This window comes from Notothenia coriiceps, unplaced genomic scaffold (genome assembly GCF_000735185.1).
Source record: "Notothenia coriiceps isolate Sejong01 unplaced genomic scaffold, NC01 NC01_scaffold00000339, whole genome shotgun sequence".
Lineage (NCBI taxonomy): Eukaryota > Metazoa > Chordata > Actinopteri > Perciformes > Nototheniidae > Notothenia > Notothenia coriiceps.
The window spans coordinates 6,403,873-6,426,498 of NW_011333040.1; the positions used below are offsets into that span (position 1 = coordinate 6,403,873).

The 22,626-nt window shown below is 39.8% G+C and overlaps 2 protein-coding genes and 4 non-coding genes across 8 annotated transcripts in view; 1 reads left to right on the top strand and 5 right to left on the bottom strand.

Moving 5' to 3' along the window:
* ep400 (E1A binding protein p400) overlaps nucleotides 1-22,626 on the bottom strand; it is a 186,060-nt gene that overhangs the window by 98,271 nt on the left and 65,163 nt on the right. The gene's annotated exons all lie outside the window — the stretch shown is intronic.
* kcnh6a (potassium voltage-gated channel, subfamily H (eag-related), member 6a) overlaps nucleotides 311-22,626 on the bottom strand; it is a 27,345-nt gene continuing 5,029 nt past the window's right edge. Inside the window, exons 2-16 of the mRNA XM_010769062.1 lie at nucleotides 21,658-21,888; nucleotides 19,897-20,046; nucleotides 19,543-19,646; nucleotides 18,214-18,562; nucleotides 17,102-17,304; nucleotides 9,647-10,072; nucleotides 8,288-8,705; nucleotides 7,955-8,154; nucleotides 6,405-6,657; nucleotides 5,349-5,542; nucleotides 5,024-5,123; nucleotides 4,399-4,683; nucleotides 3,365-3,548; nucleotides 2,564-2,765; nucleotides 311-1,784 (exon numbers count right to left, since the gene is read on the bottom strand). Of these exons, the coding sequence (XP_010767364.1) occupies nucleotides 1,503-1,784; nucleotides 2,564-2,765; nucleotides 3,365-3,548; nucleotides 4,399-4,683; nucleotides 5,024-5,123; nucleotides 5,349-5,542; nucleotides 6,405-6,657; nucleotides 7,955-8,154; nucleotides 8,288-8,705; nucleotides 9,647-10,072; nucleotides 17,102-17,304; nucleotides 18,214-18,562; nucleotides 19,543-19,646; nucleotides 19,897-20,046; nucleotides 21,658-21,888 (3,581 nt within the window). The 3' untranslated portion in view covers nucleotides 311-1,502. The remainder of the gene's footprint in view (nucleotides 1,785-2,563; nucleotides 2,766-3,364; nucleotides 3,549-4,398; nucleotides 4,684-5,023; nucleotides 5,124-5,348; nucleotides 5,543-6,404; nucleotides 6,658-7,954; nucleotides 8,155-8,287; nucleotides 8,706-9,646; nucleotides 10,073-17,101; nucleotides 17,305-18,213; nucleotides 18,563-19,542; nucleotides 19,647-19,896; nucleotides 20,047-21,657; nucleotides 21,889-22,626) is intronic.
* Nucleotides 3,254-3,325, top strand: trnac-gca (transfer RNA cysteine (anticodon GCA)). The gene has a single exon. It is a non-coding gene; the product is annotated as a tRNA-Cys (tRNA).
* trnac-gca (transfer RNA cysteine (anticodon GCA)) lies at nucleotides 7,028-7,099 on the bottom strand. The gene has a single exon. It is a non-coding gene; the product is annotated as a tRNA-Cys (tRNA).
* trnac-gca (transfer RNA cysteine (anticodon GCA)) lies at nucleotides 7,709-7,780 on the bottom strand. Its single transcript has one exon. It is a non-coding gene; the product is annotated as a tRNA-Cys (tRNA).
* On the bottom strand, nucleotides 20,096-20,167 carry trnac-gca (transfer RNA cysteine (anticodon GCA)). Its single transcript has one exon. It is a non-coding gene; the product is annotated as a tRNA-Cys (tRNA).

The window sequence follows — 22,626 nt, forward strand, 5'->3', positions numbered from 1 at the left end:
TAATAAACAAAGCAGCCCCAAATAACACTTAAATATAAACACTAACAAATTGTATATTAACAAACTTGTTAATATACTAGTGAGAAATGGTGGTTCTCTTTGACCTCTTGGATTTGTACATGATTCACCTTAAAGTGCATTTGTAAATGATGAATGATTTTGTAAGTTTCCCAGTATTCATACTCATCAATAATTACATTCTGAGAGATCTTAGAAAGTGTTATTTTACCTTTGGTGGTGCAGTTTGTACGTCAGTGCTTTGTTGAATAATACAATTAAAAGATTTGGACTCCCAGTGTAACTCTGTGTTGTGTCTTTAATCTAAAAAAAGATAAAGAACAGGAATTTGTGCTTCAAAAAACATTACAGTTATTTATAAATGCTTAAAAAGTCATTACATTCACCCTGTAGTTGGAGCTGTGAAATCATCTTAACAAAAGGCGCCTTGAGGACCTCTCTGTGTCTGTGTGTCTGTATGTGATTCACAGTGACTATCCACTTCACGTGCTACTCATTAAAACAACCTTCTGCAATCACGGCTTAGAATACAAATCCTCTGATGTTGGCACTTTCAGAAAAACACAAAATCAGGAGCATTATGAAGTCATGTGACCATAAAAGACATTGACACATTTGAGTTTAACAGAGCAGATATAGACACACAGAAATGGGGGGAAACAGCTCAGCAGTCATGATTGAAACAGAACTGATAGAGCTATTTGTGAATATAAAAGAAACTATGACATTGTACGCTGTAATACCTTCTCATGATGACTGCTAACACGTCTCTAGATTCATGTCTTAATGTCAGAACATGAAATGAGATGAAAATGACAATATTCTTTGAACCCATCACCCTTCACAGTGTGCCAGACAGCTACCGTATGCCTTTTGATATTTTTTCACCGTACACCAAAACTCTATCACTTATAGTTCATCACATTTACTAGACGTATTGTTCTTAATGTGACCAATACATCTCTAATATTAGGAAAATAAATTATATTCCAAATAAATGATTACATTCTACCAAGTCTAAATGTGCAATTCTTATAGAAAGTGAATGCAGATAATTATTCATGTGAAACATAAAAGACATTTCACTTCTCTTCACAGAAACCTTTGTCTGAGATGCAGTTTGTGTGGCTTTCAGATCCGACGACTGCATAACGCATGTATATGTTTGTATGTGTTTACTGTCCACTCGTGTACCACCGTTTTCCGACCCTGATGGGCAGGAATAATCTCTTTATTGCACAGGACCTCGGGTGTGAAGGGATGCTGAATCACAAAGCCGCAGCCACCTGTCAGGGCGCTGTAGAGTCCGAACATCAGAAACAGGGGGCCCCTGAACCCTCAGGGACGTGGAAGGCAAGCATCCCACGCCCTACAGCAGCATCTGAGCAGGACAGAGGAGGTTTGAAGGGAGGGGGAAGTAACAGAACGGGGAACATATGGCCGTCCCATCCAAAGGACCAGGCTTTTGTGAGGTGTTTGCTGTTCTAGCTCCCCGGCAGCCCAGGGTCAGAGACGTGCCTCTGGATCTCCTGCGGCGCTCTGGAGGTCTCCAGGTGCTCAGGGAGGGAGGGGAAGCGCTGGCTGACACATAACAGTCCAGGAAGCTCCTGGGGTCCTGAAAATTGAGGAGGGGTGATTTCCACAGAGGGCAGATGTGGGGGGACAGCCTCTGGCGACATGGACATCGTGTCATCAGAGGCCACAGTGAGATGGATCCCGCTGGACAGAGAGTCCCTAGACTTAGGGTTGAAGTCCGAGTCTGGACTCTGGAACGAGAGAAAAGGATTAAGCCTAACTCAGACAGGACTGTTGTGTTTAAAGGAGTAGTTCACAAATACACTTATTGAATTACCTCTCACTGTTTGCACAATACATATGTTGTTAGAGCAAGCAGTCTGTTATCCCATCTCATAACAGTGGTTCACAAACCTTTGTTAAAGCAACCCTGTGATTTTGTGTGTGTGTGTGTGTGTCCACGTGTAAATGTTGTTTTTATATTGACTGACATTGTTTTATTGCCCACACAGTGTTGTTGGACCATGATGCACCTGTGATGCATTCTGTACGGATGGCCGCTGACCTGTGTTTACTGCATATCAGAGTTTCATCTATATTTCAGATGATTTGACCCATAGTGTAAATACTTAATATGAAGAGTATTAGTGTAGATACAAATATTTTCAAGTCCCCCCCAAGCCAGCGCAGACCTATTCATCATTTACATTTAGACGACACGCCCTTCTTTTTAAAACTCTGGGCCCTTTATAAGGGAGTGCTCCCAGACTTGGGAACCACTGACTCTTGCCAGACAAACAGTGGACACTCCAGGAAGTTACTGGTTGAGTAATACTCTGGCAAAAAAAAAGATTTTTTTATAGATTAAACACACGTAATGTAAAATGTTTATTGATTGTCTTTAAAGAGGCTGGTAGGTGGATTTTGTTACCTTTACACAGAACCAGAACAAATACCCAAATGTCAAGCTGTCCCATTAAATAAAACAATAAATAGTAGGTAAGTGAAGTTTGTAAAGTGAACACAACACCTGTAGGAGCGAGGCAGTGCTGCCGATCTGGACAGACGGGATCAGAGGGACAGTGTGGATTGCTCCTGCGCTGAACAGGGTGGTGGGGGGAGGCGGGTGAGGGCGGGGGGACACAGCACTGTAGGCTGGAGGCACCGGGGCCATCTGCCTTTGCAGGAGCTGTAGAATCACATTGATGTCTGCAGTCATTCGGGTCTCCAGCCTGGGAAGGAAAATAAATAATTTATTTTCATGATCGGAAAAACACACATCCCAAAGTGCTTTTGATGTTATTTTGATGCCGGATAGAACAAGTCATAAAAGAGCCCTCTCATCTGTTTTTTCTAAAATGTCCACTAGGTTTCTCTCTTGCTCTCCCTACAGTATATCTCTCTGCCTCATATTTCTTGACAGACATACGAAAGAAGGATTACAGATGACTGACTTCACAGAGAATGTTTCTAAATATTTGAATCAAACCTTTGACCCTTTCTTATTTTTTTTGTCTTTGTATCCTCCTCTATCTCCTCCCTTTTTTCAATACAAATGCAGCTCACCTTACCACCATGAACACAACCGGCTGGGAACTGATAAGCAAACACAGCAGGAGAGGCAGGGAGGAGTTTCCAGAAGTATGATAATGGTGACGTTAAAGTAAATATTGGCTGTGAAATGGAAAGACAATCCAACATCTGTTTATCAATTTGCAGTGGGGGTATAGCTCAGTGGTAGAGCATTTGACTGCAGATCAAGAGGTCCCTGGTTCAAATCCGGGTGCCCCCTCTTTACCACTTTAAAAAAGTAAACATTTAACCAGCTCACCTGTTCAAATGGGACTGCAGCAGATCCAGTCTGGACCCCAGCTCGCTGGGCCGAGCTTCAGGGCAGGGTGGACGCTGGAAGCTGGCTCTGACTGAGGACGCTCGTCTCTGACTCTCTGAGAACTGGCTGGCTTTGCGATCCGGCCAGTAACCGTACAGGCCGGACATGCTGATCGGGGCTGCTGCTGTTTCCAAGAAGGAGAAATCATCTGTTCATATGTGAGGTACTTTATAGTTTCTTATTCAAGAAATAATAATAATTATAGTAAGAGATAATAGAATATGTTAGAAATCCAGACTGTCTACTCTAGGAGTCAGGATCAGCCAGTGTCTACTCTAGAATGGGATTTTTGAAATATTTCTTATTCATATAAATATAATAACACCTTTTTCCATTTTATTCCATTCTTGTAGTTTTTGTTCTAGTTTTAGAGCAGGCGTAATCTGACGTTTAATTGTTTATAAATTCATTTTGAAGTTTGTTCTTTCATTTGTACTTTTACTTTCCTTTTTATGTCGTTTCAGTTCCATTTTACAAGTATTGGTTGGGTTGTAACTGGTTGTATATTGACAATTTTATGTCTAGGTAAAAAGTATTTCGTTCTTGAAGTTTAAATCATATCAAATGTCATTATTACAATGTCACTTTACTGCAGCCACTTGGATAAAAGGTAACATTTAAAAATGCACAAAAGTATGGTACACTTTGAAAAACAATAAAAACCTTCTAAACATTTTCTACCTCGATTTCATATTCAGATTACAATTTAGTTTCGTTTAAAGTGTGTCTTTTATTTACATTACAGTTTATAACATTGAATTAACTCTTGGACTTTGGACTTGCCTTGGCACCAAATAGCTTTAATATCTTTAAAAAAGATTACAACTCTATTTACTCAACCTTATTACCTAATGTAAGATCTCAGGAGGAAATCTAAGAGGGAACTGGGAACTTCTTTTGGTACACCTCTGTGTTGAGTGTGTTTTAAGGCTCTAACAAGACATGACGGGTAAAGAATTGCAGGAAGTCTTCACCTGAGTATTGTGGTCCTCCGGGGTCAACAGGCGGTCCCATCCCAGCTGAGGGTCCACTGTGCGGCAGGACGTTGACCACGGGGGGGTAGTCTCTGGTGTTCCTCGGTGTGGGGTACAGCTCCCCCTTGCTGTGTCCCACAGGCCTCATCTCCTCATCACTAGACTGCGAACAGTTGCTAGCACTGCTGCAGATGTCTTCCCAATGGGATCCTGCCATCATGCCTTGGTGGTGGTTGGCTACTGTGCAGGACTGATCGGGGTACGAGTCTTCACGGTCCATGCCGTCTGTGTGACAGGGTCCCCAGGATAAGATATATTACAGTCAAATTCAAGCACTTCCAAAATACCTTTACCAAATATTTCCGGACTCGAAAAGCCTTCAGAAGCACAACTAAGTTGTTACTACAAATTCCATTTGAAAACATAAAGTTTACAGAAGTGTATGTATTTTAAGCAGCTCACATTAACACAAATGTTATGTTTTACTATGATAATTTAAAGGTCCCCTATTTTTGTTTAAATTAAACACCAGACTATGATTACAATCAAACATTTTGTACAAACCCTGGAGGTAACACAACACAGAAACATAATGGAAATATGTTAAGCCTCGCCCCTCACTCACCTGGTCGGTTTCGGCGACGCAGGGATCTTCTCCGACGCCTTGTCCGCCGGTAGTCACAATCAGAGTCCCTGCCAGGGGTTGGTAGGTGTATTCTATCTGCCTGATACATATCAGCTTCAGTAATTCAAAATAAACAGACCTGATCTCATGATTAAAGAAAATATACAGTCTTTGAATATCTTCACATCATTGTGTTTGTGTATTTATGTTTATTGCAACTATGGGCCTTTTCTTTTTAAAATATAAATCAGAACAACCTGTTATGATGGTGAGTCAAGATGAAGAAGAAGAATGGGGGCTTATGTGTAGCTCTGGTGGAACTTACATCTCTCAGGTTGAATGTGATCTCCAAGTTGGTCCAGAACTTGTCAGCGAAGTCGGGATACATGTCCATCACCTCCAGCAGGTCCTCTCTCTGGATCTTGTGAAGGTCGCAGTAGGTCAAAGCCCTGACGTCAGAGCTGGATTTGCCTGGCCTCCCATAAAGACTGATGGGTTCACCAAAGATATCGTTCTTCCCTACAGACAGCACAGCAACAGGAAAGAAGAGCATTGGAAAATAGTAACAATCACTTAATGTTGTCAAAAGTAAAGCTGTACACAACACTAAGCAGTTTAGCGTTAAACATGTATTTAATTGGTGTGCCCACATATTATCAAAAGTATTTCTGTGTCACTTTTTATAATGTTATTTGTAAATATGTGAATGGGTAAAGATAAAACAGGCAGAAATGGTCAAAAATAAGTTTCTGTTCATGGCCTAAGCACCCACCTAAAATAATATGATAATAACATATTTGACATTTTTAATCTTATTTTTATTTAATCACCACAAGGCACAGGTATGCCACCCCCAGCAATAGAGTAGCACTGATATTCAACAGCACTGCTGCTCAAAACAAGAGAATGATCCCTCAAACAGAGGCTGGAAAAGAGATGACCTACAGTATGCAGCCTGGTTCTGAGTACTGGGCCTATTGATGATCAATGATACTGTGGAATGGAAGTGGAGCTATGCCCAAGCACCTCTGGCAACACATCACACAGAGGGTGTGTGTGTGTGTGTGTGTGTGTGTGTGTGTGTGTGTGTGTGTGTGTGTGTGTGTGTGTGTGTGTGTGTGTGTGTGTGGTAAAAACGGCAGCATCAGTTGTGGCTGGGGTTTTGTGGTGAAGAGACGAAAGAGTGACCAATAAAGAAACACAATATGGCCATATGCAAAAAAATCCATCATGATTTGGTTTTGGTTTTTTGTAGTGTGCATTAACATTGCATTAGTAAAATGTTTTTTTGAAAACATAAATAAGAAACTAATGAAATTGATAAACTTACTAAGAAAAAAGGACCAAATAAGCAGAACCTCCACTTTGGCGCGCAACTCACCTAGTATGGCCACCACCACATTATCCCTAAGGATCTCTATAGAACCTCTGGAAAGGAAGTAGAGGGCGGTGAGAATGTCCCCACTGTGGACCAGCGTGTCACCCGGTGGGGCGTGGGTGGTCTTGAATCGCATGGCCAGAGCTCGCAGGCAGCCTTTGTTGGCACCTCGAAAAGCTTTGCAGTTCTGCAGCAAGCACCGGTTCAAATGGAGGCAGATGTCAGCCTGAAGACACTCAGGGAAACCCTTTAAAACCTGCAGGGCAACAGAGGGCATTGGGTAACTTCGGAATTATTATTTTATTTTTACCTGCATATATGTGTCCTGGATCTTTAAAAGCGTGTATCAAAACATGGACAATTTGTTTAAAAGGTGCATAATAATTAAAATATGGGGTGAGAGAAAGAGAGCAGATTGATTTGGCCCGGGCACAAATGACAGTAGCTCTAAGTGATTATCTATTCTCACATTGAATTGGCAGGCGCTAATGCTGCTCTCTGGCTGTGACATGCTCCAGTGCTGTTAGCAGCTGTCCCAACCAGCGATGTGACGCACATCCTCACTGAAAATTAAGTCTCCCAAAGCATCAGCTCGGTAGGAAACCCTGGTGTTTATTTAAATGTGAAGGGGGCACCCAGAGTTGAACTGGGGACCTCTTGATCTGCAGTCAAATGCTCTACCGCTGAGCTATACCCCCTGCCTATTACAGTCAGAGTGAGGTTTGATTTGATCTACACCAGGGGTGTCAAACTCAATTTCATCGCGGGCCACATTCGCATAAAGGTTGCACTCAAAGGGCCAGTTGTAACTATATAAATATATAATATATATATATAAATTAATGTATTGTATTACATTATTGCCTCTGAATTGGATTATTATCGGATAGGATAATAACTTAGTAAAACTACGTCTGAAAGCAGAAGTCCAGGGCAAATAATTGCAAGTCTCTTCAGTGCGCATGTCACACAACGAGATGCATTGTGGGACATGTAGTTTATGGGCAACCTGCTTCTGTAAAGTGGCATGTTACCGTATAATAAACGTATTATATTCTTTGAAAGCTCTTTCGGGGCCACATAAAATGAAGTTGCGGGCCGGATTTGGCCCCTGGGCCTTGAGTTTGAGACCTCTGATCTACACAGTAGCAGGTATGAATCCAAAAACAGGTTTAAGAAAAAATCTGTCAAAATAGAGATTGTGAAGCAAAGTAAACATGCATTGTCATCTCTTCTGAATAAATGTTCCAGCTGGGTGGCAGTTGTAGTTTGGGATCATGTAGACAAAAGGTTCACAATGGGTGAACAGGGGGCATCCAGATTTGAACCGGGGACCTCTTGATCTGCAGTCAAATGCTCTATCACTGAGCTATACCCCCACATAGCTAACAATAAATATCAGCCTTTCTAATTGAAAGTTTTGATGTAAAAGCATATAACAACAACTCCATCTTTCTCAACTGTCTAAACATCCGATTTCCTTTTTACACAAACATAGGGCTATTCATTCTACTACACTAGCATGTGTCTGATGAATTTTCTAAATGACTTACAGCGTTCATGTCGATGCCGTTGGTGTAGGACCAGGCATGTTGAAAGTACTCCTCCAGCCTCTGTCTCAGGCTGCCTGGGATCTGGTGGAAACGGATGAACTCTTTGACCCGCAGCATCTGGGTGTGGTACCGTGCCGTTCCTGAGTATAGTCTCTGAATGATGGCCGACACGTTACCAAAGATGCTGGCATACATCAGAGCTGAATGGGACAGATGACAGACATTTGTTTATGATGGAACAATTGATGATACAAAGATAAATGTACAATTTTGTATTTATTTTATTTGTTTTAGAGGGCCGTCTGATTTTAGTCTCAATCCCACTCAACTCACAGCCAATAAGCATGACACAGATGGAGAAGATCTTCTCTGGGTTGGTGTTGGGTGAGACATTTCCGAAACCCACGCTAGTCAGGCTGCTGAAGGTGAAGTACAGGGCTGTGACATACTTGTCTTTGGTGGATGGACCTGCGGTTGGATCACTGTCGTTGAACGGTTTACCAATCTGGTCCGCCAGGTTGTCCAGCCAGCCGATCTTGAGGCCTCCGATGCGGGCTGAACCTGTTCGCTCCACGTTGCCGATGGCGTACCAGATACAGGCCAGCCAATGAGCAATAAGGGCAAAGGTGCACATGAGGAGGAAAAGGACTGCAGCTCCATATTCTGAATAACGGTCCAACTTCCTGGCCACTCGGACCAACCTCAGCAGTCGCGCTGTTTTCAGTAATCCAATCAGAGTTGTTGTCTGAGGCTGTTGAAGAGAGAGTGGACATCATGTTAATGATATTAGCAATCCTATGTGCCAGTGTAAAATATGATCAAATAAATAAACACAAATTTGTTTGCTGCAGATATAAAGTGTATTGAAATAAAAAGTTTCGACCATGCAAAGAATAAAAATTCAGATTACAAAAAAAATTAATCAAATTATCTGTGAAGCAAAAACCTAAAATAAATGCAGTTTAATGAATGACCTGTTTTGCAAAGTTCCAAGCCCCAATTTATGATATAATAATTCTGATTTCTTGGAAGGCCAGTCAGAGAAAAAAAAACGGACAATCAACCAAACATGTGCCATTTACATTGGAGAAATCAGTGAACTGTGCAAAGAGGTTTAGACAAAAACTAACTCACTTTATCTCAAGCGCTAACAACTGGTTTGAGTTGTGCTGTGCAGCACTAAGTGGGGTTTTATGATGCATATATCATAAACAGTCATTTTATTATGAATGAATTTATTAAAGCTGTGGATGAGGGCACAAGCAAAACATATTTGAAGCTACCAAAATATACATAAATATCGGCATATGTGTAAGCCATATTTTCTTATATATATCAATATCATATTGAAACCGCTTTAACGTTATTTTACATAAACATTATTTGCACCCGTGTGACAATAGTCAACAACGCTATTTGAACTGAAGTGACTAGTGAACAATGCTATTTTGATTATTTTCCGTGCTAGTACTTCTATTTTATCTCAAAACTTGAGGTTTGCCGACTGCCATCTAGGTGATACACCAAAATATCCCTTTTAACAGAGTCATCAATAACGTTAGTTGCTGCACAGAGAGACCGGTTTGGTAGTTTGACCTTGTGTCTGTTGTGAAAGAAAATGTGTTTATCTTTTTCACACAACATTGGGTAGTAAAAGTAGACAAAAGGCCAATGTCTCCCCTTCTTTCTCACCTCTTCAGACCCAGAGCGGAATATGAGCAGATCGAAGGGTATGGCGGCCACGATGTCGATGAGGAACCAGCCCTTGAAGTAGTGCTGAGCGATGCGTCCGGGATGGCTGACCACCTCATCGTTCTGGTTGACGTAGGTGGTCCGGAAGTTGATGAGGATGTCCACTATGAACATGACGTCCACCACCAGGTCCACTACGTTGAGCGGGTCACAGGTGTAGCCGCACGTTCTCCTCCGCTCTTCCTCCACCTCGTTGAGAAGGAAGGCGGCCGAGTATGGTGTGAAGATGGCGGTGTAGATGACCAGCAGCAGGATGACCCAGTCCCATACTGCTTTGAAGGGACTGTAGTGAAGGATGGTCCATTTGTGGATGCGAGGGGCCTGGAGCTTGTACTCTGGCAGAACGTCAGCACCGAGAGACAACACCTAAAGAGATGGACAGGATAATGATATTGTTATTAATAATACAGGTAACTCAGTAGGATACAAAGTGTGAAAGACTGTTCTTTATAGATGTGAGCTAAAAATAAGTTTCTTCATAAAAAATGTCAAAGCCAATCCTGCTGACAGGTCAAGGGATTCAAAAGTAGTGATAACTTCCTAAAAATATGTTCACCAACAGAGCACACTGAGTGAGTTTCCCAATATGCACATTTCATAAAGCAGCAAAAAACCCACAAACAACGCTTGTGTTTGGCCTATGAGCGTATGACATGATCTGGACATTTTTAGGATTTTTCCTGCATCAAGTTCTGCAGAAAAACCAAAGACTCTGTCCGCTCTCTACAGGCATAAGTCAAATCACCGACTGCTGTTTTAAATTGCGCCTTGCATCTTCACTTGTCGATGTTGTACCATGGGACCCCCTTCTACTAGAAGTCAGATCAATTGTCGACCAGAATAAGTGCCGGCATTGATTAGGAGCCATGCAGAGGAGTCATTTTAGTTAATTATACAGATATATATTTGGCAGATTTAAAATAGCAGTGAGTAGGATTAATGGTACCTCGTGGTGAGGTTTCAGATTGCAATCAACTGAAAACCCCTACGCTCACTTCTCCCATCCATTCATGTAGTTATTATGTGACCTTCAGGTAACGTACAAATGTGAAGCCCATTTATAGAGCAGTTTCAAGTTTGTCCAATCTGGGCTCTTTTTGAAATATGGCAGACCTGCCACTTTGTATCAATGAAGAACTCCTTTAAAGACAAAAGGTTTCTTAGTTTCAGGTGATAATCCAATAATAAAAACATAGTTTTGAACATTATATTTGTACTTACTGCCAATAAAAACCCCAAGTCCTACAAATGTTTCCCAACAAATTGTATATTTCTGTTATCCCACTGCTTACATCTTTGCTCAAGCTGACCAACTATCCCATGAGAGATGTGGGACTCTAATTTGCATTTTGATTTGCATAATAACATTTGCAGGACTTGTATGACAAGTAGCTTTAGAGCCAACAAATAGACTTACACAGGAACCAAAATGTAAGTCTAACATGGTTACTAAACTCTAGTCTAGACTTTTCAAGCTTAGATAAAAACAGTAATCAGACATAGTCAAAGTAAATTGCACATTAGAAATGTTACTAATTTTGTCCATGGCCATATTTGGTGAAAAAAAAATGAGGGTGGTAATAAATGAAGTTTATGTACAGCTTTCCAGGAAATCAGGCCTTTCATGACAGAGGGATGTTAGCTTCCACCGTTATTCTGTTTTTTAATGAGCAATAGACAGGGCATAGTAAAATAAAAATATGTTATAGTGGGAGACCTCATAGGATTTACTGAACACACAAACCCCTGGCACTTCATTGTGTGTCAGCAACTGACCACAGTAGCTGAACAGATGTGAAAAGACAACATGCTAATGAGAATGTAAACACGAGCAAAAGTTCACTCATCCAGGAAATGTTGTTATTGATGTTGTTCGCAGTTCTGTTTCATAATGACAACCAGAGAACAACTGCCACCACCAGTTCGCACGCAACAGCTCTGTGTCACTTCTCTGACTTTATAATTAACATTGCAAGAGTTTACTGTTTAAATATTTTTATATATATATATATATATATATGGTAGAGGCTGATAGTTGAGGTGGGAAGTAAAAGGAAAGCTTAAAGACTGAACCGGATTTATAATGAAGCAACTTTGAAACATATGAAATTGCTGCTTCTAGGACATTAAATGTTGAAATAACAGCTTAGTAAATACTCACAGGCTGGACTGTAAATTATCTGCTATTAAAAACAAATCCATCACATGTAACTCATTTCAAGCGTCTTTAGGCATTAGACAAATCCCATGTAGTATTATTATTATTATTTCAGTGAATTTTCTTTTTGCAAAACTTCAACCATAAAGAACTACAGAAATGTAAAACACACAATTCTTCGATGCATCCTCCGTGTCTTGTCTTATTCCACGCTTAACACAAAAACACAGCCATTTCCTTGCTTTAAACCCCTTAAAGTAAACCTAAAAAAGCAGCAACTCAAATGCATTGTGTAAAAACTGTCTAAACAAAGAGATACAACCTTTGCATAAGCCTAACCTGGACAAAGCTGCTCACCTGTGCAGTTACAGTATGTGAGCAGGAAGGGGCAAATTGGAGCATGACAATATGAGGACAAAAGAGGGAGAAAGAAGAGGAGAGGTGACAAGAAACAAACAAACAGTGAAGTGGAGCTCAACAGGGAAAGGGAGAGTTTTGGGAGGGCACCAGGTGGCTTGAGAGACTCAGTAAGGCTGAGGTACTCACAGGCTGCAGTTTAAGCTTGAAGCTCATGGTGAAGCGCGTTCGATTTAACAGCAGTAGACTGAGAGATACAGAGGGGGGAGGAAACCCCTATCAATTTCTCTGTATCTCCCTCTCTCTCCTCCCTCTCCCTGTAGTCCGGCCCTCACTATAGGATCCTCCTTTAAACATAACAAAAATGATCTATTGGCTGTTTGAATGATGGCGTCCGCAAACAATAATGACTTAAAGCAGAAATAGCCTTGCTTTAGCACTCCATACTTTATTCTTAACTGTTGATAGCGGAAGCCTGATTTTTCTTCAGATTTCACTCAAATAAATCTCGCAGCGGCCAGAAATCTGGCCAAAAACCATATTTTGGGGAACTAATACAGGCAATTAGACTGTTTTGTAAGTTTCTTTGGACAAAAACGTCAGCTAAATTAGATGTAATGTGTGTTCCTGTGAGGTCTCCTGTTATAAACTAGTTCAAAGCTAGGGGGCAGCATAAAAACACTTCTGCTGCCTACGGTTACCACTGTTTTACAGCCACACTCTGGTGAATCACACTGTGTGCTTCATGTTATGCAGACAAATCAATATGCCAAAGATCAATAGCAACCTTCATTTCCCTTTTTGTAAGGTGCCAATCGAAATCCAATTATAAAAACAAGAAAATTAACAAATTTATTGTATGACGTGATAAAAGCAAAATAAAACGAAAAATGTGTTTATAGATTGAGTAACTTTTAATTGACATGATCCTTCTTTTGAAAACTCGATATACTTATTGACCAATGCTACCATTTTTTTTCCAATATGACAGCAGCAATGATTACTGTGACCTAAAACCTGACCTTCGTGGCTTCACATTCGTCCGTGACCCCATATGATATGACTATTGGTCTAACTGTTGATGGGCAAGACAATACAGCCATAAATAACTTTTTTGAGATTTTGGGCTATTTTGCTCCCATTTCATGTCCTCTTTCAGGGGTTACAAAAATCCCCAAAATATGCATCAAGGGTTATATTTTACTAGCTCATTTTTATGTAGATTAGCATTAGATAATGCCTCCATTGCATATCTTAATATACCATTTTAGGACATAAATATTAATCCATTTCGGGAGTCAAAAGACTTTAAAATGTTACACTGTTCACCTGATATGTCTTGCAAGATGTATGGAGTTTTATAATACAAATGCTTGAAGGACATTTAAAAAAAAGAAAAATGTTTTCAAACTTCAGAAAGCTCCACTACAGTAGCACTTACAAACACCAACATTTACAATTGTATCCCTCTCTGTATTCTGAAGGTTTTTACAGGGGGGTTTGTTAATATATCATTCAAAGCCGGATATTTGTCTTACTCTCTAATGCTGGTTCATTTCTATTTCTATTTTGAGATGTTTCTATTTTAGAATTGTTTATTTCTACTCGTTTAATTTGTTATGATGTGCAATGCCTTGTTTTGTTTTATGCTGCTGAAACAAATTTTTTTTTTCCAAATTGTGATTAATAAATTACATCTTATCTTAAATAATGGTGACATTTTTTTTTTTTAGACAGTTGAGAATATTTTCTGATTACTGAAGCAATAGAGTAAGAGATTTACAAACAATCATTCTGTACTGCCAAGGCACACNGTTTTGTTTTATGCTGCTGAAACAAAATGTTTTCCCAAATTGTGATTAATAAATTACATCTTATCTTAAATAATGGTGAAATTTTTTTTTTTTAGACAGTTGAGAATATTTTCTGATTACTGAAGCAATAGAGTAAGAGATTTACAAACAATCATTCTGTACAGACCTTTGACTCTAATATGTTAACAAATTAGATCTGCATTTTGAACCTGCATTTATGTAATTTTCCGTTCTGGAAATGTAGGCAAATTAGTTCATATGAAATAAGATGTCACATTAGACTGTTCAAAGATATACAATTATATAAAAAGTTAATATGTTTACCCAATTCACAAGAAATGTCTACCCTTATCAGCCCATAAACACTATGGTAATAGAGGACTGCAGTGTGATTCTATTAGCAGAGTTAGAGGTCTGACGAATGCACAGAGAGCATCCCCACTGCCCTCCACTTCCATTAGCTCCAGACACCAAGGTCACTGGCATCAGGCAGCGAGTGCCACTCAATAGCCTCAGAGCCGTTGCCCTTTTTACTCGCTTTCATATCTACACAGAAAAAATATACAAATGCAACACTTTTGTTTTTGCTCCCATTTTTCATGAGATGAACTCAAAGATCTAAAACATTTTCTATATACACAAAATAACCATTTCTCTAAAATATTGTTCACAAATCTGAAAAAATCTGTGATAGTGAGCACTTCTCCTTTGTCGAGATAATCCATCCCACCTCACAGGTGTGGCATATCAAGATGCTGATTAGACAGCATGATTATTTCACAGGTGTGCCTTAGGGTGGCCATAATAAAAGGCCACCCTTAAACATGCATTTTTGCTTTATTGGTGGGGGCTGGGGGGGTCCGAAAACCAGTCAGTATCTGGTGTGAGGGTTAGGGTTAGGGTTAGGGTTAGGGTAATGTTGTGAATCGAGTGGCCTGTGTTCATCATCCATAACATACGCCTGCCCATACCATAACCCCACCACCACCATGGGCCACTCGATTCACAACATTACCCTAACCCTAACCCTAATCCTAACCCTCACACCAGATACTGACTGGTTTTCGGACCCCCCCAGACCCCCCCAATAAAGCAAAAATGCACGTTTCAGTGTGGCCTTTTATTGTGGCCAGCCTAAGGCACACCTGTGCAATAATCATGCTGTCTAATCAGCATCTTGATATGCCACACCTGTGAGGTGGGATGGATTATCTCGGCAAAGGAGAAGTGCTCACTATCACAGATTTTTTCAGATTTATGAACAATATTTGAGAGAAATGGTTATTTCGTGTATGTAGAAAATGTTTTAGATCTTTGAGTTCATCTCGTGAAAAATGGGAGCAAAAACAAAAGTGTTGCGTTTATATTTTTGTTCAGTGATCTCACCGGGACTTCTCCACACTCCTGCAGACAGCTTCAGACTGTGATCCCCAATCACACTCACACCATCACCACATACACCCTCACACACCCAAGGGGGAGGACAGTACTCTAGTCTGCCAAGATACCTTTTATACTGACAAATAATCATTCTTAATGTCATTTAGTCTGTTTGAATGTCCAAAAAGTAATTAAACTGTTATTAGGAGACACATTTCCTCAAGTTAATTAAATCACTGTGATGTTAAAACACCAGGTTGATTTGTGCTGGAAACAGGAGAACATTTCCTGTGTGTGGTTTGTCAGCCGGAGACATAACAGAGACAGATAGTTCTAATAACTTTCTGCTTTCTACCTCAGCAATGTCAAGATAACAAGTTAAGTGCTCCTGCCAGGCATTTTAGGAGGCCTTCTGTTCTTCCTTTCAGTCTTTCCAGGGCCACAGAAGTCATGTTGCTCCACATTGTGCAGCTGGCCGTTGATACCACTCAGCCAACTGGTGTGAAGGAGTGATCTCCTATCAAGGAAGCTGCAAGTATATCAGGGAATAATACTCCTTCTTTTGTTTATCCTATGTAAACGCAAAACTTTAAAAAAACAACAAAACAAATGCAGATGTGAAACGAGAAAGCACTAAAACCTCCCCTTTCCGAACTTCCTTTATTTACTCATAGTAATAATCATGCTGAATGTCTGATAGTGGCAATTCTTTATGAAGAATACTTTTAGATTGAATACCTTCCTATTTCTACTTATAAAAGTCCACTGTTTTTTTTTCATCACGTCTCTGTGTGAGGTTACAGTGTGCCCAAAATGTGCACTGACGCACAGTGGTGTGATGACAGGTGGCTCACACCTCAGGTGAGATATTCTTTTTTCACACTTTCACCCTGTGACTGCAGATGTCTTTTAGCATCTTCAATGAGCCAGCAGCAAGCAAACATTTTTAGACGTCTTTGTCTGAACTATGTGCAGAGACAATGATGAAGGTGACAGCGCAAGGAGATCAACGGAAATAATGGCCTGGACGTGTCCTGCAGGATGACAGGAGATGTAACATGATGTGATGTGAAGTGTTTAGTTTCAGGAAAAATAGCTACTTGACTAAGCTTTTGAGAAAACCTCTAAATATGAGGCTAAACCTGAAGTTATCAAAAGACATTAATCCTACAAATCTTTCCATCCAAACAAGCAAAACATAAATCCCATTCATAAATAATAATAAGAACAGCAGATCATTTTTATTTCCACTTAATAATTTCCATGAACAAAACAACATTGATTCCAGTGCAACAATCTGTCTTATTTTCTGTCTTCATGGTAGAGATACTTAAGTAGAAAATTCCAGAAATGAAGGAAACTGCACTCAGAACAAGTGGACTCATCTCACCTGATTTGTTTTTGTATTAAGTCAATTAAGTTGTGTGTTATATTTGTCAGGTTTCAAATGAATTTATATTCTATTCCTCCATCTTAACGGGTTTTCTTTGGAACAGAAATTATTTGGTAAATTACTGTATGTTGATAATTTCGAATTGAAAAATTACTACAAATTACTTTAAATGAGGTCACACAATACTGTGTCCAGTAACTTTGACCAAAGAACGATTGAAATAGAAAGAAATAAAGGCAAATAGGTTTTATTGCCTATCTTTCTTCACTGAGATGTTAATGGGCTTGACTTACCTGAGTGACGTGTGTGACCTTCTCTGTGACGTTTTGAGTTCGGTCTTTAATCTTGCTGGGTGCAATGATTTCAATTTCCGTTGGGGAAGGAGGTCTCATCCTGTCCGAGCCGAAGGTGAGAGTAACCTGAGGAATGCGGCCGATGGTTCGATGTCTCATCAGGTCCGAGTCTGACGTGGAGTTCAAAACGCTCGGCTTCAGATCTGCAGCAGAGAGCAGCAACATCAGCACAGATCAAGAACATTTATGCAGATTATACAGATGTGAATACAAATAAACAAGAACAGAACACATTTGAATATCTGTATTTAAGTGATAATATGATCTTTTACATTAGCTGTGTGTGGGGATGTCAATTCATGACCAAATGTTAAAACTAAAATATAACACAGTTAAAAGGTTTTCTAAAACAAGAGGTTTTTTGTCCACTATCAGGACAGCATTTCACCTCAGCCTCAAGACACAGATGGGCATACAGGCGTTAACACATAGTAGAAATGAAAGAAAATGTTATACAGAGAAAGACTCCAAAAGATACTTCAGAAAATAACAGGAGGAATAGAAGGATATACTGTATGTGCGATAATGCACAATTCTACCACAAAAGTACCACAGACCCACACACAATCATACACACAAAGAGACACAGGGATTGATTGTGTCTCTGCTGGAACAAGTAGCGCATGCTCAGACTGAATCACACTGACTTATGGATGTTGGACATCTGATTTTTTCTTTACCTTTGCTGTTTGATAATGATGATTTCTGATGTGTACTTATAGATGCAATTATACCTGTGTACATGGATGTACTTGTACATATAAAGAATATAATGGACTTGGTGGGGTAAACCTCTTTTCTGCCTTCATCGTTCAATCCTCATTGTAAAAATAATCCATTTTGGAGAAAGGCTTATTGAAAGTAATTTCTTAATGAACCAGATTTTCAAAGGTGATGTGTATTTATTCTTTTAATAACCCTTTCAGTCTCAAAGACTGTAGTTATTTTTTTATTTTAACAACATTGAAAAGACCATATTTGTGTTTAGACAAAGTGAACAATCGTTCAATCATTTCTTTTCAAAATTACAGGTCATATATGATTCAACTTACGTAATTTCCTGTTTTCTAACCACAAAGTCAGACACTCACTACTGTTGGTTCGGGAGTCTCCAGGCCGATCGCTCCATTCTGCCCTCATGCCATCGATGTCATCCAGTGACGAGGCTCGTCTGAGGCTGCGGACACTGTCCCGAGAACAGCTCAGAGGTAAGGCTCCTCGGGGGAAGGCATTCCCGGGGTCGAGGTGGTCTGTCAGCAGGGAGCGCCGCTTGGTGGAGGGCTGGGCTGCAGGGGAGGGGGGGTCCAGGTCCTGTTCTATCAGGGCTTCTGTCTCAGACTGCATGCAACTCTCCTTGGACGGGATCCGAAACTCTCTGAGGGGGACTTCCTCGCTGTTTGGCTGTCAAGGACAGAGAACAGGAGCCACGTTTTAAGTGTAGGAATGTGATGATCTGAGAATTTACTGTCATGATTATCTTCAGCAAAATATTTGCAATATTATCCAAATAATCATTAAAATAGGATTAAAACAGCACTTAAGGTTAGGATACATATTAAACACCAATATTGTGTGAGTCTGTTCCTTCTTAAATAATATTTAATGTATTTCTTTTTAATCAGACTCTTTTTAAAACTTCCCTACCATGACAGCAATCCTTCGTTCATGTGAGGATATTTATGATTATCCGGATAATGGTAATTCACCACAATAAACGTATTAGAAGTTTTATCGATTTACTATTTCATCCCAGCCCTACTATGGAGTACAGAGAATAATTTTAGAAATAACCAATTGTTTTAGAAAATAAACGCGTAGCTTACAACACGGCACAAGTCCTTTAACAGAAAATACTGTTTCATCGCTGCCAAAGAGACTCAAAGTGTACATTTGTCTTATCCAATACAGTTTCGGTCAGGTATACTGACTTCCAGGAAATATTCTGCACTAGAAGTGATGAATGAAAACAGTGATCAGTTACTCTGAAAGTACAAAGAGATTCTGAGAAGAGAAAGGCAAGCTCAATAATGGATTTTCCCACTCATTCTTCCTGTTGGTGTACTTTCAGGTGAATAATCAGTCCTCAAATTTCAAACAATTCTTACTGCTATTTGAGGCAGCTAACATTTGAAACAGCACAATGGTTGTAATTATATGTGGAAAATCAGCAAGGTTATAAAAAAATGTAATTAGAGCAGACTGCTTTTAGGTTTATGCTCTTCACGAAAGCCTAATGTTTTGTAAGTGAATTCAAAGATTTAGTCACTGCAATGCAAAGCAGATATGTATTAGTACTGTTTGTAGATATTAGCTACAGTCACTAAGTATTAGAGGATTGCATTATCTTTGAGTGTGCTGTAAGTGGGTGGACACAACCTCACCTGCAAGTAGTCCACTACCACTCCTTCAAATTGATCTTTGGAAAGTGAAGGTCGTCGCCTTGACCGGAGCATCGGCAGCCTCATCTTCATCCTGCGATTCTGACCTGAAAGGAAAAACCTGTGTTATGTTATATGTATTTATTTTGTATTAAATCAGATGTTAATGCAGTATGTTTATGACAGAGAACTAATGGTTTGGATACAGCAATAATAAAGATGTCAACACTGATCAATATGATAACATGACACATATTCATTATTGTGAATCACTGGAGCAAAACATGATCATCCCTACAGTCATTCATGTGAGCTGTTGCAACATTAATATGGTATAAAATATGTTAAAGACTTTACAGTAAATCAGTCCTTGGGTGACTCTGTTCCTGAGGCCTGACTTTTTGAGAGATGGATCAATCAGCTCCTGGAAGTCGAGAATAAACATGATGACAATTCCTTCCTCATTTTTTACGGGCACAATGTCCACCAGGCATGGTCTGCAGGTACCTTTTGACATAGAAAGAGATGGAAATAGACTTAAAAAAAAACTAAAAACAGGGGGCATCCGGATTTGAACCGGGGACCTCTTGATCTGCAGTCAAATGCTCTACCACTGAGCTATACCCCCACACAGATCAGGTAGCTCCCCAACAAGATAGCATATTACAGAGAGGTGAGGTGGGGGGGAGGCAGAGACATTCACAATGAATGATTTGAATGGGAAATAGGAGGGACACAGATTTGAAACACTGAAAGCTAAAAGGCTACAGGACCAACACATGTCAGGTCTCGCTTCACTCTGCAATCAGTGGTCTAAAAAAAAGTAACGGGGGGAGGAAGGAAGGACACACACACACACACACACACACACACACACACACACACACACACACACACACACACACACACACACGTATTTTAATCGCAATTTAAAAAACGATTTCAGGGTAATCAAGTGCCTGTATTCAGTCCCTTTCACACATCCAATCTAAAAAATACTCTCAAAGAAATTTCTATTCTGGAAAAAAATCAGCCGGGTAGTGAATGCAGCCGAATCACATTGTATCCATTTTTTCTGCTTCTTCAGTCTGTAAGCACAGCAGTGAGCATGAGAAAAAACAACTGCCTAAATGCTTAGTGGATTTAAGCTTGCATGCTGATCGCATTTCCATGACAACAGTGCCATAGACTGCCCATGCCCACATGTCCAAAGTTGCAACATGTGTGTGTATCTGTGTAGGTAAACAGTAAATGTACTTGTGTTTATGGTGGATGACAGTAATCTTCCTGAGCCTGGTGTGTTTGCTTGCCCCTATCATGTGTTTGGTGACAGATAACAAGGTGAAAAAGGAGGTGAAAGAGATCGATAGGGCAAAATGCAGACCTGAGCACAGGTTCAGTCTGCAACTGACAAAAGCATTTAGATTAAGTCAGAGAGTCTAAGGGAAATTAAGCTTTGAGAGGAAGGAGCGTTCAATAAAATACCACGATTGACAAGTTTAAATGTCGTTCTTGCTCTGTTATTTCTTACAAATATAATATCCCCATCTCTACACTTTTCATTCCTTCTTGTTTTCCAAACTATTACAACTACATTTTAGTTTGCACAAAGATGTTCTTCTAAATCCCAAGTGTTGCACTGTAGAAAATACAGGTGGAAAATATGAAAAGAAAAGCATGGGACCGATATTGAAAAGGGAGTAGAGTAGGGATTAGGGTTATACAAACAAATGTATAAATAAATACTGGAGGTTCGGAACAAAGAAAAAAAACATAACGTGGTTTTGCTGGGGAAGCTACTGTGCTGAGAGCACACACACTCTATGATTTAAAGCCTGATTATCAAACTTTTCACTGATTTTGAACTGTGAACTGTGTTTCATCTCTAATTTGGCTTTCCTAAACAGAAAACAACTGCATGTTCTCACAAAAGCGAGTTAGCACAGTTACAAATAATCTGGTGGATACAATCATTTTTCACTTTTTTTCATTAATATTCGGGATTTAAAAGCTTGGTTGTTGTCAGAAGATGGATAGCAAAACATACTGTAGATGATTATTTGGACTGTGACCCCAGGTATCTGAGGTTGCAACTCTGCCTTTCCTCCAGTGTTTTACCTTCCTTATCATAGTAGAGGATCTCCACCTTGTGCTCTTCGGAGCCGAGCAGGGCCTGAGCCAGCTGGGCGAGGGCACTCTTCATGGTGCCGGGCCCCACCAAGAACTGGCAGGTACAGGGCTGCTGCATGATCTCCGCCCTGGCAAAACCAAACATCTGGCAGAAGCCTTCATTGCAGTAGATGATGCCACAGTTCTTCATCTGGGCATTGGCGATGAGGAACTTGCGATCTGAGGGGCAGAAGTCATATTACAGTTATGGAACTAAATCAATGTTGAAACATGCGCAGCAATTTTTTTATGTCCCATAGTTAGGGTTGGAACAAGTTATTTTGCTTTAAAATTATTCAAACCTCCATGGTGTCTGGCCTGAGATGGCAGTTATAGCTAATGTTGCTTTGCTATGATAGCTAGTATTTGTTAGCAGTTATGTACTTTTTGTCATTAAACTGCTACCTTGTTCATGTGAAAACTGAATAACTTACAATTTCGGATTGTTAAAGTCCATTAATTAGTTGCCTTAGGAAGAATCTTGTAATAAAGAGTTAGGGAGTTTAGATATAGCTATGGTTAGCTGTTGCTGTCACACCCTTTCATTAAGCTAATGCTATGAATGCTAATGGTGTTGGTTTGTTTAGCTTTGTTTTGAGCGTTGCAAACTTTACTGTAACATGCATTAACATTTACAGTGGGGCCAAAAAGTATTTAGTCAGCCACCAATTGTGCAAGTCCTCCAACTTAAAAAGATGAGAGAGGCCTGTAATTTTCATCCTAGGTATACCTCAACTATGAGAGACAAAATGAGAAAAAAATAAAAATAAAATCCATAAAATCACATTGTCTGATTTTTAAAGAATTTATTTGCAAATTATGGTGGAAAATAAGTATTTGGTCAATCACAAAAGTTAATCTCAATACTTTGTTATATACCCTTTGTTGGCAATGACAGAGGTCAAACGTTTTCTGTAA